At 41.5% G+C, this 16,173-nt stretch overlaps 1 protein-coding gene across 1 annotated transcript in view; it reads right to left on the bottom strand.

Annotated features, from left to right (window-relative positions):
- Positions 1–16,173, bottom strand: part of galnt16 (UDP-N-acetyl-alpha-D-galactosamine:polypeptide N-acetylgalactosaminyltransferase 16) — an 84,483-nt gene that overhangs the window by 17,481 nt on the left and 50,829 nt on the right. Inside the window, exons 11-13 of the mRNA XM_062034719.1 lie at positions 15,456–15,548; positions 4,591–4,674; positions 3,104–3,230 (exon numbers count right to left, since the gene is read on the bottom strand). Of these exons, the coding sequence (XP_061890703.1) occupies positions 3,104–3,230; positions 4,591–4,674; positions 15,456–15,548 (304 nt within the window). The remainder of the gene's footprint in view (positions 1–3,103; positions 3,231–4,590; positions 4,675–15,455; positions 15,549–16,173) is intronic.

Here is a 16,173-nt window from a genome sequence, read left to right as displayed (position 1 = left end):
TTTAGGTGACTCACACATGCAGAATGATCACATTGTGACTGCTTGACTAGTCTACATTTAAAGTGGAACTATGATGGTTCTAGTCTACATTTAAAGTGGAACTATGATGGTTCTAGTCTACATTTAAAGGGGAACTATGGTGATTCTAGTCTACATTTAAAGGGGAACTATGATGGTTCTAGTCTACAGTGAAAGGGGAACTACGATGATTCTAGTCTACATTTAAAGTGGAACTATGATGGTTCTAGTCTACATTTAAAGTGGAACTATGATGGTTCTAGTCTACATTTAAAGTGGACCTGTGATGGTTCTAGTCTACATTTAAAGGGGAACTATGGTGATTCTAGTCTACATTTAAAGGGGAACTATGATGGTTCTAGTCTACAGTGAAAGGGGAACTACGATGATTCTAGTCTACATTTAAAGTGGAACTATGATGGTTCTAGTCTACATTTAAAGGGGAACTATGGTTATTCTAGTCTACATTTAAAGTGGAACTATGATGTTTCTAGTCTACATTTAAAGGGGAACTATGCTGATTGTAGTCTACATTTAAAGGGAAACTATGATGATTGCGGTCTACATTTAAAGTGGAACTATGATGGTCTAGTCTACATTTAAAGTGGACCTGTGATGGTTCTAGTCTACATTTAAAGGAGAACTATGATGATTCTAGTCTACATTTAAAGTGGAACTATGATGGTTCTAGTCTACATTTAAAGTGGACCTGTGATGGTTCTAGTCTACATTTAAAGGGGAACTATGATGATTCTAGTCTACATTTAAAGTGGAACTATGATGGTTCTAGTATACATTTAAAGGGGAACTATGGTGATTCTAGTCTACATTTAAAGGGGAACTTTGGTGATTCTAGTCTACATTTAAAGAGGAACTATGGTGATTCTAGTCTACATTTGAAGGGGACCTATGGTGATTCTAGTCTACATTTAAAGGGGAACTATGGTGATTCTAGTCTACATTTAAAGGGGACCTATGGTGATTCTAGTCTACATTTAAAGTGGAACTACGGTGATTCTAGTCTACATTTAAAGTGGAACTACGATGATTCTAGTCTACATTTAAAGTGGAACTATGATGGTTCTAGTCTACATTTAAAGTGGAACTATGATGATTCTAGTCTACATTTAAAGGGGAACTATGGTGATTCTAGTCTACATTTAAAGTGGAACTATGATGTTTCTAGTCTACATTTAAAGGGGAACTATGCTGATTGTAGTCTACATTTAAAGGGAAACTACGATGATTGCGGTCTACATTTAAAGTGGAACTATAATGGTCTAGTCTACATTTAAAGTGGACCTGTGATGGTTCTAGTCTACATTTAAAGGGGAACTATGATGATTCTAGTCTACATTTAAAGTGGACCTGTGATGGTTCTAGTCTACATTTAAAGGGGAACTATGATGATTCTAGTCTACATTTAAAGTGGAACTATGATGGTTCTAGTCTACAATTAAAGGGGAACTATGATGATTCTAGTCTACATTTAAAGGGGAACTATGGTGATTCTAGTCTACATTTAAAGGGGAACTATGATGATTCTAGTCTACATTTAAAGGGGAACTATGATGATTCTAGTCTACATTTAAAGGGGAACTATGGTGATTCTAGTCTACATTTAAAGGGGAACTATGATGATTCTAGTCTACATTTAAAGGGGAACTATGGTGATTCTAGTCTACATTTAAAGGGGAACTATGGTGATTCTAGTCTACATTTAAAAGGGAACTATGATGATTCTAGTCTACATTTAAAGGGGAACTATGGTGATTCTAGTCTACATTTAAAAGGGAACTATGATGATTCTAGTCTACATTTAAAGGGGAACTATGATGATTCTAGTCTACATTTAAAGGGGAACTATGGTGATTCTAGTCTACATTTAAAGTGGAACTATGATGTTTCTAGTCTACATTTAAAGTGGAACTATGATGTTTCTAGTCTACATTTAAAGTGGAACTATGATGATTCTAGTCTACATTTAAAGGGGAACTATGATGGTTCTAGTCTACATTTAAAGGGGTACTATGGTGATTCTAGTCTACATTTAAAGGGGACCTATGGTGATTCTAGTCCACATTTAAAGGGGAACTATGGTGATTCTAGTCTACATTTAAAGTGGAACTATGATGTTTCTAGTCTACATTTAAAGTGGAACTATGATGTTTCTAGTCTACATTTAAAGTGGAACTATGATGATTCTAGTCTACATTTAAAGTGGAACTATGATGGTTCTAGTCTACATTTAAAGGGGAACTATGGTGATTCTAGTCTACATTTAAATAGGAACTATGATGGTTCTAGTCTACATTTAAAGGGGAACTATGGTGATTCTAGTCTACATTTAAATAGGAACTATGATGCTTCTAGTCTACATTTAAAGAGGAACTATGATGGTTCTAGTCTACATTTAAAGGGGAACTATGATGATTCTAGTCTACATTTAAAGGGGAACTATGATGATTCTAGTCTACATTTAAAGGGGAACTATGATGATTCTAGTCTACATTTAAAGGGGAACTATGGAGATTCTAGTCTACATTTAAAGGGGAACTATGGTGATCCTAGTCTACATTTAAAGGGGAACTATGGTGATTCTAGTCTACATTTAAAGAGGAACTATGGTGATTCTAGTCTACATTTTTATTTTTAATAGCACCTGGATGTTTTTTTTATAATACCCACAAAGTTCAGTGACCAGGTTGTGTTATTTGTGACCATGTGTGTTGACTTTTTGTGTTGGTTGCATTCCCCCCCCTCCCCACCACCCCCGCCATGACTAGGGAAGGTTGTTTGGAGTAGGTCATATAGGTAAAATGCGGTGTTGTTTTTTATTCAAAGCACAATTTATGGTTTTTGACCTGATCTATGGGAAGGTAGCACACCATTTTAACAATCTGATTGTTGATTTAAAAACACACCGCGGGTCAGACTAGCTCATGACGTCTCACGGGCTAAACTGAAGGCGCCGGCAGTTTGGACTACCTTAGCTTAAATTTGCCAACAAAAAAGGACACTAAAAGGAAAAAGCTGAACACAGAGAGCAAATAATTACAATCCCCCCCCGTGGTGGATACCTGACCTGCGACTGGGGCCTGACGCCACCGACCCCCCTGCACTCCGCCAGTCCGAGGCCATCTGCTCCGCGGGTCTCCAGGCACAACGCTCCCTGCTTGAGGATGCTGGACACGGCCTCCTGCTCAGGAACCCTGGAAGGACAGGACGAAGGCGGCTCGGTAAATTGACCAAGTAACATTTCAGCGCATCCATCCATCCATCTTCTTCCGCCTATCCGAAGTCGGGTCGCGGGGGCAGCAGCCTAAGCAGGGAAGCCCAGACTTTCCTCTCCCCCGCCACTTCGTCCAGCTCTTCCCGGGGGATCCCGAGGCGTTCCCAGGCCAGCTGGGAGACATAGTCTACCCAACGTGTCCTGGGTCTTCCCCGTGGCCTCCTACCGGTCGGACGTGCCCGAAACACCTCCCTAGGGAGGCGTTCGGGTGGCATCCTGACAAGATGCCCGAACCACCTCATCTGGCTCCTCTCCATGTGGAGGAGCAGCGGCTTTACTTTGAGCTCCCCCCGGATGGCAGAGCTTCTCACCCTATCTCTAAGGGAGAGACCCACCACCCGGCGGAGGAAACTTATTTTGGCCGCTTGTACCCGTGATCTTGTCCTTTCGGTCATAACCCAAAGCTCATGACCATAGGTGAGGACGGGAACGTAGATCGACCGGTAAATTGAGAGCTTTGCCTTCCGGCTCAGCTCCTTCTTCCCCAGAACGGATCGATACAGCGTCCGCATTACTGAAGACGCCGCACCGATCCGCCTGTCGATCTCACGATCCACTCTTCCCTCACTCGTGAACAAGACTCCGAGGTACTTGAACTCCTCCACTTGGGGGCAGGGTCTCCTCCCCAACCCGGAGATGGCACTCCACCCTTTTCCGGGCGAGAACCATGGACTCGGACTCGGAGGTGCTGATTCTCATCCCAGTCGCTTCACACTCGGCTGCGAACTGATCCAGTGAGAGCTGAAGATCCTGGCCAGATGAAGCCATCAGGACCACATCATCTGCAAAAAGCAGAGACCTAATCCTGCAGCCACCAAACCGGATCCCCTCAACGTCTTGACTCCGCCTAGAAATTCTGTCCATAAAAGTTCTGAACAGAATGGGTGACAAAGGGCAGCCTTGGCGGAGTCCAACCCTCCCTGGAAACGTGTCCGACTTACTGCCGGCAATAAATCGAAAATGGACGGTTCCTCTCAGAAGGTCCACAGTTGGCGTAGTGAGCACACCACAAGGAGAACGCAGTCCTGATATCAGGCATGAGTCATCACCAAGAGCTGATTTAGGGCAGCGTGTCGCTAACATGCCAGGAAAAGAAGATCTAGTATCATCCAGAGTCTCTTTGTCTTTTTCAAATGAAGTCACCATCTCCAACCTAATGGATCCAGTGTGCGGAGACACATTGAGGACAGCGGGATGATTTATCTCCAGAACCTCCGTGGTGATCCCAGCGGAGCATCGTCAACAAACACAAGCCCATAAAAAGTTGGACCGGGACGTACCTCAGCTCAGGGTAGATGTTCTCCATGTACCAACGGAAGGGCTTGCAGTTCAGCTTCCGTCTCAGGGTCTGGCGGTCGGCAATGCTGCACCCGGGACCGCCGTCAGGAGACAGGAAGAGAGGGTGAGGGACAAGATTGTAATACCCTTTCTAGGTCTATAATGCTGTATATGTTCTGTATCATGCACATCAACCTCCACAACCTGTGTCGTGTGATACGGACATTCCCATGACCCAACGTCAAGTAAAGAAAGGTAAAGAAACGAGGCTTGTACGTACGGTATACCGCTACTATTAAGGTACCGCCGTACTAATGAATTAAAGAAGGTACTATACTGACATTTTTTTTACCCTGGACATGTGGCGCCCCGTGGTGACATTGTTGGTATACGAGCATGTTGGTCTACACACACAGCACTTGCAAGCAGAAACAATGTGAAGACAGACGTGGGAGAATGGACGTGTTTTGGCTTACAAATTAAAGCTAGAGTAGGCGGAGCTATAAACTCTGAAGAGCCGCTCTGCAAGCAGTGCTTTAAAACATAGCTAGTCCGCTGGGAGCTGGTTGGGAGCTGGCTAGTCGTTAGAGTTGCTGGCTAGTTGCTGGCTAGTTGCTGGCTAGTCGTTATAGTAGCTGGCTAGTCGCTGGCTAGTAGTTATAGTAGCTGGATAGTAGCTGGCTAATCACTGGCTAGTAGCTGGCTAGTCACTGGCTAGTAGTTATAGTAGCTGGCTAGTCACTGGCTAGTAGTTATAGTAGCTTGCTAGTCACTGGCTAGTAGTTATAGTAGCTTGCTAGTAACTGGCTAGTAGTTATAGTAGCTTGCTAGTCACTGGCTAGTAGTTATAGTAGCTTGCTAGTAACTGGCTAGTAGTTACAGTAACTGACTAGTAGTTATAGTAGCTGGCTAGTACCTGGCTAGTGGCTGGATAGTAGCTGGCTAGTCTCTGGCTAGTAGTTATAGTAGCTTGCTAGTCACTGGCTAGTAGTTATAGTAGCTTGCTAGTAACTGGTTAGTAGTTACAGTAACTGACTAGTAGTTATAGTAGCTGGCTAGTACCTGGCTAGTGGCTGGATAGTAGCTGGCTAGTCTCTGGCTAGTAGTTATAGTAGCTTGCTAGTCACTGGCTAGTAGTTATAGTAGCTTGCTAGTAACTGGTTAGTAGTTACAGTAACTGACTAGTAGTTATAGTAGCTGGCTAGTACCTGGCTAGTGGCTGGATAGTAGCTGGCTAGTCTCTGGCTAGTAGTTATAGTAGCTGTCTAGTTGCTGGCTAGTCATTATAGTAGCTGGATAGTAGCTGGCTAGTCACTGGCTAGTCACTGGCTAGCAGTTATAGTAGCTGACTAGTAGCTGGTTTGGAGCTGGCTAGCAGTTATAGTAGCTGGCTAGTCGCTGGCTAGTCGCTGGCTAGTCGTTATTGTAGCTGGCTAGTAACTGGCTAGTAGTTATAGTAGCTGGCTAGTAGTGGCTAGTCTCTGGCTAGTAGCTGGCTAATAGTTATAGTAGATGGTTAGTCGCTGGCTTGTCGCTGGCTAGTAGCTGGCTAGTAGCTGGCTAGTAGTTATAGTAGCTGGCTTGTCGCTGGCTAGTAGCTGGCTAGTCTCTGGCTAGTAGCTGGCTAATAGTTATAGTAGATGGTTAGTCGCTGGATAGTCGCTGGCTAGTAGCAGGCTAGTAGTTATAGTCGCTGGCTATTCCCTGGCTAGTCACTATAGTAGCTGGCTAGTAGTTATAGTAGCTGGCTAGTAGCTAGCTAGTAGTTATAGTAGCTGGCTAGTAGCTGGCTAGTAGTTATAGTAGCTTGCTAGTAGCTGGCTAGTAGCTGGCTAGTAGTTATAGTAGATGGTTAGTCGCTGGCTAGTAGCTGCTTAGTAGTTATAGTAGATGGTTAGTCGCTGGCTAGTAGTTATAGTATATGGTTAGTAGCTGGCTAGTAGTTATAGTAGATGGTTAGTAGCTGACTAGTAGCTGGATAGTAGCTGGCTAGTAGTTATAGTAGGTGGTTAGTTGCTGGCTAGTAGTTATAGTAGATGGTTAGTCGCTGGCTAGTAGCTGGCTAGTCGCTGGCTAGTCACTGGTTAGTAGTTATAGTAGATGTTTAGTCTGTGGCTAGTAGCTGGCTAGATGGTTAGTCGCTGGCTAGTCGCTGGTTAGTAGTTATAGTAGAGGTTTAGTCGCTGGCTAGTCGCTGGTTAGTAGTTATAGTAGATGGTTAGTCGCTGGCTAGTCGCTGGCTAGTCACCGGTTAGTAGTTATAGTAGATGGTTAGTCTCTGGCTAGTCACTGGTTAGTAGTTACGGTAGATGGTTTGTAGCTGGCTAGTAGTTATAGTATATGGTTAGTCACTGGCTAGTAGCTGGCTAGTAGTTATAGTAGATGGTTAGTTGCTGGCTAGTAGCTGGCTAGTAGTTATAGTAGATGGTTTGTCGCTGGTTAGTCACTGGTTAGTAGTTATAGGAGATGGTTAGTCGCTGGCTAGTAGTTATGGTAAATGGTTAATCGCTGGCTAGTAGCTGGCTAGTAGCTGGCTAGTAGTTATAGTAGATGGTTAGTCGCTGGCTAGTAGCTGGCTAGTAGTTATAGTAGATGGTTAATCGCTGGCTAGTCACTGGTTAGTAGTTATAGTAGATGGTTAATCGCTGGCTAGTATTTGTGGTAAATGGTTAATTGCTGGCTAGTAGCTGGCTAGTAGGTATAGTAGATGGTTAGTCGCTGGTTAGTAGCTGGCAAGTAGTTATTGAAGATGGTTAGTAGCTGGCAAGTAGTTATTGAAGATGGCTAGTAGCTGGCTAGTAGTTATCAATCAATCAATCAATCAATCAATGTTTATTTATATAGCCCTAAATCACAAGTGTCTCAAAGGGCTGTTAATCGCTGGCTAGTATTTATGGTAAATGGTTAATTGCTGGCTAGTAGCTGGCTAGTAGTTATAGTAGATGGTTAGTCGCTGGTTAGTAACTGGCAAGTAGTTATAGAAGATTGTTAGTAGCAGGCTAGTAGTTATAGTAGATGGTTAGTATCTGGCTAGTAGCTGGCTAGTAGTTATAGAAGATGGCTAGTAGCTGGCTAGTAGTTATAGAAGATGGCTAGTAGCTGGCTAGTAGTTATAGTAGATGGTTAGTATCTGGCTAGTAGCTGGCTAGTAGTTATAGAAGATGGCTAGTAGCTGGCTAGTAGTTATAGAAGATGGCTAGTAGCTGGCTAGTAGTTATAGTAGATGGTTAGTATCTGGCTAGTAGCTGGCTAGTAGTTATAGAAGCTGGCTAGTAGCTGTGCTAGGGCTCCTAAATGTAAACAATGACGGATCTATCTAAATAACGATTGCAAGTTTGGAAGAAGGCAAGATTGTTTTATTTCATGTTCCTGTGCTGTTGATGTTCATTTTCCCATGACCATGAACACACCATGGCTGACGAGAAAGGGGATTAACATAGAACAGGAAGTGTTGCGTGTCCGCACTTGGACGAAAGCGAGTGCACGGGAGGGAATACGTGTTGGACTTGGAGCAGTTGTTAGCATAATGTTGGCAAAAACAATTAAAAATAAACACAACTGATTTTTCCTGGAGGCTACGATACATTACGTTACTTTAATTTGTTTTCAAGTAAAACCCCTAATTTTTAAGGTGTGGCGGCTTTTATTTTGCCACGGTGTTTATTTAAATATTGTAATGACGAGGCTCGAGCTGTCATCCCAGGTTTATCAGCTTTCAGTGGAAGTCGTTACTGCAAGCGACGGAAAAATAAAGAATTATGACCCAATTATGTCATTTCTATCACTCAACAGGCGTGGGAGCCGAGTGTTCGCCGCATTCTCCACTTAGGTCCGCCCCTCCCCCAGCCTCCCAGCCAATCAACACGCAGAACACATGTAAACAAAGACCAACATTGGCAGGGAACGCTGTGCCATAACAATGATGCCTTCAAGGCCCTGGGAAACCACAACATCTGTGAAACATTGTGGAGCATGACATAACACCGGGCCCAGTCGGTTGCAATACAAATAAAATAAAAACATAACATCCATCCATCCATTTCCTACCGCTTGTCCCTTATTAAATAATTTACAGTTTTATTTAACTTTTAAGTATGTTCATGTTAAAGTTATGTTCATTTAATTTTCAAAAAACTGTATTTTGATATTTTTCTTAGCACAACTTTCATGTGCAATCAATTTTGATTGATTCGTTTTATTTTACTGTATCCAAACACAGTGTTACTGTTCAAAACTGTGTGTAACGTTACCGTGGCCAAAAATATTGAATATAGTTCGTAACAATAACAACAACAAAAAACGATTTCTTGTTTTTAATGAATACTTAGGTCTACTACACTACTGTATTTAATGTTGTCATTATGGTGGTACTTAATGAATACTTAGGTCTACTACACTACTGTATTTTAATGTTGTCATTATGGTGGTACTTAATGAATACTTAGGTCTACTACACTACTGTGTTGTAATGATGTCATCATGGTGGTACTTAATGAATACTTAGGTCTACTACACTACTGTATTTTAATGTTGTCATTATGGTGGTACTTAATGAATACTTAGGTCTACTACACTACTGTATTTTAATGTTGTCATTATGGTGGTACTTAATGAATACTTAGGTCTACTACACTACTGTACTTTAATGTTGTCATCACGGTGGTACTTAATGAATACTTAGGTCTACTACACTACAGTATTTTAATGTTGTCATTGTGGTGGTACTTAATGAATACTTAGGTCTACTACACTACTGTATTTTAATGTTGTCATTATGGTGGTACTTAATGAATACTTAGGTCTACTACACTACTGTATTTTAATGTTGTCATTATGGTGGTACTTAATGAATACTTAGGTCTACTACACTACTGTATTTTAATGTTGTCATTATGGTGGTACTTAATGAATACTTAGGTCTACTACACTACTGTATTTAATGTTGTCATTATGGTGGTACTTAATGAATACTTAGGTCTACTACACTACTGTATTTAATGTTGTCATTATGGTGGTACTTAATGAATACTTAGGTCTACTACACTACTGTATTTAATGTTGTCATTATGGTGGTACTTAATGAATACTTAGGTCTACTACACTACTGTATTTAATGTTGTCATTATGGTGGTACTTAATGAATACTTAGGTCAAACCGGACGAATTTTTTGCGCTCAATGAGGCATCTCCTCCTAACTATACGAATGCGCATGTTGCCCGCCCTCTTAAAAGGGGAGGGGGTGTCGCACTAATATACAATGAAAATTTCAACCTTACCCCTAACCTAAATAATAAATATAAATCGTTTGAGGTGCTTACTATGAGGTCTGTCACACCGCTACCTCTCGACCTGGCTGTTATCTACCGCCCCCCTGGGCCCTATTCGGACTTTATCAGTGAATTCTCAGAGTTCGTTGCTGATCTAGTGACGCACGCCGACAATATAATCATAATGGGGGACTTTAATATCCATATGAATACCCCATCGGACCCTCAGTGCGTGGCGCTCCAAACCATAATTGATAGCTGTGGTCTTACACAAATAATACATGAACCCACGCATCGCAACGGTAATACAATAGATCTAGTGCTTGTCAGGGGTGTCACCACCTCCAAAGTTATGATACTTCCATATACTAAAGTAATGTCCGATCATTACCTTATAAAATTTGAAGTTTTGACTCTTTGTCAACAAGCTAATAATAATAATAACTGCTATAGCGGCCGCAACATTAATGCTGCCACAACGATGACTCTTGCTGACCTACTGCCTTCGGTAATAGCACCATTCCCAAATTATGTCGGCTCTATTGATAAACTCACTAACAACTTTGACGATGCCTTGCGCGAAATTATTGATAGTATAGCACCGCTAAAGCAAAAAAGGGCCCCTAAAAGGCGCACCCCATGGTTTACAGAAGAAATTAGAGCTCATAAATTATCATGTAGAAAACTGGAACGCAAATGGCGCGCGACTAAACTTGAGGTTTTCCATCAAGCATGGAGTGATAGTTTAATAACTTATAAACGCATGCTTACCTTAGCTAAAGCTAAATACTACTCAAATCTCATCCGCCTCAACAAAAACGATCCTAAATTTCTGTTTAGTACAGTAGCATCGCTAACCCAACAAGGGACTCCTCCCAGTAGCTCCACCCACTCGGCAGATGATTTTATGAATTTCTTTAATAAGAAAATTGAACTCATTAGAAAGGAGATTAAAGACAACGCATCTCAGCTACAACTGGGCTCTATTAACACAAATACGACTGTATATACGACGGACACTGCCCTCCAAAATAGTCTCTCTATTTTTGATGAAATAACATTAGAGGAATTATTACAGCGTGTAAGTGGGATAAAACAAACAACATGTTTACTTGACCCACTTCCTGGGAAACTTATCAAGGAACTGTTTGTATTATTAGGTCCATCAGTGTTAAATATTATAAACTTATCACTTTCCTCCGGCACTGTTCCCCTAGCATTCAAAAAAGCGGTTATTCATCCTCTGCTCAAAAGACCTAACCTCGATCCTGACCTCATGGTAAACTACCGACCGGTCTCCCACCTTCCGTTTATTTCCAAAATTCTCGAAAAAACTGTTGCACAGCAGCTAAATGAACACTTAGTGACTAACAATCTCTGTGAACCTTTTCAATCCGGTTTCAGGGCAAATCACTCTACGGAGACAGCCCTCGCAAAAATGACTAATGATCTATTGCTAACGATGGATTCTGATGCGTCATCTATGTTGCTGCTTCTTGATCTTAGCGCCGCTTTCGATACCGTCGATCATAATATTTTATTAGAGCGTATCAAAACACGTATTGGTATGTCAGACTTAGCCTTGTCTTGGTTTAACTCTTATCTTACTGACAGGATGCAGTGCGTCTCCCATAACAATGTGACCTCGGACTATGTCAAGGTAACGTGCGGAGTTCCCCAGGGTTCGGTTCTTGGCCCTGCACTCTTTAGTATTTACATGCTGCCGCTGGGTGACATCATACGCAAGTACGGTGTTAGCTTTCACTGTTATGCTGATGACACTCAACTCTACATGCCCCTAAAGCTGACCAACACGCCGGACTGTAGTCAGCTGGAGGCGTGTCTTAATGAAATTAAACAATGGATGTCCGCTAACTTTTTGCAACTCAACGCTAAGAAAACGGAAATGCTGATTATCGGTCCTGCTAGACACCAACATCTATTTAATAATACCACCTTAACATTTGACAACCAAACAATTAAACAAGGAGACTCGGTAAAGAATCTGGGTATTATCTTCCACCCAACTCTCTCGTTTGAGTCACACATTAAGAGTGTTACTAAAACGGCCTTCTTTCATCTCCGTAATATCGCTAAAATTCGTTCCATCTTGTCCACTAGCGACGCTGAGATCATTATTCATGCGTTCGTTACGTCTCGTCTCGATTACTGTAACGTATTATTTTCGGGCCTCCCTATGTCTAGCATTAAAAGATTACAGTTGGTACAAAATGCGGCTGCAAGGCTTTTGACAAAAACAAGAAAGTTTGATCATATTACGCCTATACTGGCTCACTTGCACTGGCTTCCTGTGCACTTAAGATGCGACTTTAAGGTTTTACTACTTACGTATAAAATATTACACGGTTTAGCTCCAGCCTATCTCGCCGATTGTATTGTACCATATGTCCCGGCAAGAAATCTGCGTTCAAAGAACTCCGGCTTATTAGTGATTCCCAGAGCCAAAAAAAAGTCTGCGGGCTATAGAGCGTTTTCTATTCGGGCTCCAGTACTCTGGAATGCCCTCCCGGTAACAGTTAGAGATGCTACCTCAGTAGAAGCATTTAAGTCCCATCTTAAAACTCATTTGTATAATCTAGCCTTTAAATAGACCCCCCCTTTTTTAGACCAGTTGATCTGCCGTTTCTTTTCTTCTCTCCTCTTCTCCCCTGTCCCTTGCGAGGGGGAGTTGCATAGGTCCGGTGGCCATGGATGAAGTGCTGGCTGTCCAGAGCCGGGACCCCGGGTGGACCACTAGCCTGTGCATCGGTTGGGGACATCTCTGCGCTGCTGACCCGTCTCCGCTCGGGATGGTTTCCTGTTGGCCCCGCTGTGGACTGGACTCCCGCTGATGTGTTGGATCCACTGTGGACTGGACTTTCACAATGTTATGTCAGACCCACTCGACATCCGTTGCTTTCGGTCTCCCCTAGAGGGGGGGGGGGTTACCCACATATGCGGTCCTCTCCAAGGTTTCTCATAGTCATTCGCCGACGTCCCACTGGGGTGAGTTTTTCCTTGCCCGTATGTGGGCTCTGTACCGAGGATGTCGTTGTGGCTTGTACAGCCCTTTGAGACACTTGTGATTTAGGGCTATATAAATAAACATTGATTGATTGATTGATTGATAGGTCTACTACACCAGTGGTCCCCAACCTTTTTGTAGCTGCGGACCGGTAAACGGGGGGGGGGGGTGTATTTAAAAAAAAAAAAAAAAAAATTTCCATAAAGAAATACAATCATGTGTGCTTACGGACTGTATACCTGCAGACTGTATTGATCTATATTGATATATAATGTATATATTGTGTTTTTTATGTTGATTTAATAAAAAATAAAAAATATTATTTTTTTTTTTTTTTTTTTTAATTTCTTGTGCGGCCCGGTACCAATCGGTCCGCGGACCGGTACCGGTACTTAATGAATACTTAGGTCTACTACACTACTGTATTTTAATGTTGTCATTATGGTGGTACTTAATGAATACTTAGGTCTACTACACTACTGTATTTTAATGTTGTCATTATGGTGGTACTTAATGAATACTTAGGTCTACTACACTACTGTATTTTAATATTGTCATTATGGTGGTACTTAATGAATACTTAGGTCTACTACACTACTGTATTTTAATGTTGTCATTATGGTGGTACTTAATGAATACTTAGGTCTACTACACTACTGTATTTTAATGTTGTCATTATGGTGGTACTTAATGAATACTTAGGTCTACTACACTACTGTATTTTAATGTTGTCATTATGGTGGTACTTAATGAATACTTAGGTCTACTACACTACTGTATTTTAATGTTGTCATTATGGTGGTACTTAATGAATACTTAGGTCTACTACACTACTGTATTTTAATGTTGTCATTATGGTGGTACTTAATGAATACTTAGGTCTACTACACTACTGTATTTAATGTTGTCATTATGGTGGTACTTAATGAATACTTAGGTCTACTACACTACTGTATTTAATGTTGTCATTATGGTGGTACTTAATGAATACTTAGGTCTACTACACTACTGTATTTAATGTTGTCATTATGGTGGTACTTAATGAATACTTAGGTCTACTACACCAGTGGTCCCCAACCTTTTTGTAGCTGCGGACCGGTAAACGCTTAAAAATTTGTCCCACGGACCGGTGGGGGGGTGTATTTAAAAAAATAAAATAAAATCCTTTTTTTTTTTTTTTTTTTTCCCCATAAAGAAATACAATCATGTGTGCTTATGGACTGTATACCTGCGGACTGTATTGATCTATATTGATATATAATGTATATATTGTGTTTTTTATGTTGATTTAATAAAAAAAATATATTTTTTTTATTTTTTTTATTTTTTTTAAAATTTCTTGTGCGGCCCGGTACCAATCGGTCCGTGGACCGGTACCGGTACTTAATGAATACTTAGGTCTACTACATTACTGTATTTTAATGTTGTCATTATGGTGGTACTTAATGAATACTTAGGTCTACTACACTACAGTATTTTAATGTTGTCATTATGGTGGTACTTAATGAATACTTAGGTCTACTACACTACTGTGTTGTAATGATGTCATCATGGTGGTACTTAATGAATACTTAGGTCTACTACACTACAGTATTTTAATGTTGTTATTATGGTGGTACTTAATGAATACTTAGGTCTACTACACTACAGTATTTTAATGTTGTCATTATGGTGGTACTTAATGAATACTTAGGTCTACTACACTACAGTATTTTAATGTTGTCATTATGGTGGTACTTAATGAATACTTAGGTCTACTACACTACAGTATTTTAATGTTGTTATTATGGTGGTACTTAATGAATACTTAGGTCTACTACACTACAGTATTTTAATGTTGTCATTATGGTGGTACTTAATGAATACTTAGGTCTACTACACTACTGTATTTTAATGTTGTCATTATGGTGGTACTTAATGAATGCTTAGGTCTACTACACTACTGTATTTTAATGTTGTCATTATGGTGGTACTTAATGAATACTTAGGTCTACTACACTACAGTATTTTAATGTTGTCATTATGGTGGTACTTAATGAATACTTAGGTCTACTACACTACTGTATTTAATGTTGTCATTATGGTGGTACTTAATGAATATTTAGGTCTACTACGCTACTGTATTTTAATGTTGTCATTATGGTGGTACTTAATGAATACTTAGGTCTACTACGCTACTGTATTTTAATGTTGTCATTATGGTGGTACTTAATGAATACTTAGGTCTACTACACTACTGTGTTGTAATGATGTCATTATGGTGGTACTTAATGAATACTTAGGTCTACTACGCTACTGTATTTTAATGTTGTCATTATGGTGGTACTTAATGAATACTTAGGTCTACTACGCTACTGTATTTTAATGTTGTCATTATGGTGGTACTTAATGAATACTTAGGTCTACTACACTACTGTCTTTTAATGATGTCATCATGGTGGTACTTAATGAATACTTAGGTCTACTACACTACTGTCTTTTAATGATGTCATCATGGTGGTACTTAATGAATACTTAGGTCTACTACACTACTGTGTTATAATGATGTCATCATGGTGGTACTTAATGACAAACCTGCCAAAAGCTTTCCCCTGGGCTGAAGGCCTGGCTGAGTAGTAGTACTGCTTGTACTCGTCCATCCACACCTCAGCAGCACGCCTGGTGTTCCTGCGCACACAGGAAGTGTGAGAGGGCGTAGACATGGAGGCAGGTGTGAGGTGTGAGGTGTGAGAGGGCGTAGACATGGAGGCAGGTGTGAGGTGTGAGGTGTGAGAGGGCGTAGACATGGAGGCAGGTGTGAGGTGTGAGAGGGCGTAGACATGGAGGCAGGTGTGAGGTGTGAGGTGTGAGAGGGCGTAGACATGGAGGCAGGTGTGAGGTGTGAGAGGGCGTAGACATGGAGGCAGGTGTGAGGTGTGAGAGGGCGTAGACATGGAGGCAGGTGTGAGGTGTGAGGTGTGAGAGGGCGTAGACATGGAGGCAGGTGTGAGGTGTGAGAGGGCGTAGACATGGAGGTAGGTGTGAGGTGTGAGAGGGTGTAGACATGGAGGTAGGTGTGAGGTGTGAGGTGTGAGAGGGTGTAGACATGGAGGCAGGTGTGAGGTGTGAGAGGGCGTAGACATGGAGGTAGGTGTGAGGTGTGAGGTGTGAGAGGGTGTAGACATGGAGGCAGGTGTGAGGTGTGAGAGGGTGTAGACATGGAGGCAGGTGTGAGGTGTGAGAGGGTGTAGACATGGAGGCAGGTGTGAGGTGTGAGAGGGTGTAGACATGGAGGCAGGTGTGAGGTGTGAGA

The sequence above is a fragment of the Entelurus aequoreus genome, linkage group LG23 (genome assembly GCF_033978785.1).
Source record: "Entelurus aequoreus isolate RoL-2023_Sb linkage group LG23, RoL_Eaeq_v1.1, whole genome shotgun sequence".
Lineage (NCBI taxonomy): Eukaryota > Metazoa > Chordata > Actinopteri > Syngnathiformes > Syngnathidae > Entelurus > Entelurus aequoreus.
Note: the sequence above shows the minus strand (reverse complement) of the source record. Positions and strands in the feature narration are given on the sequence as shown.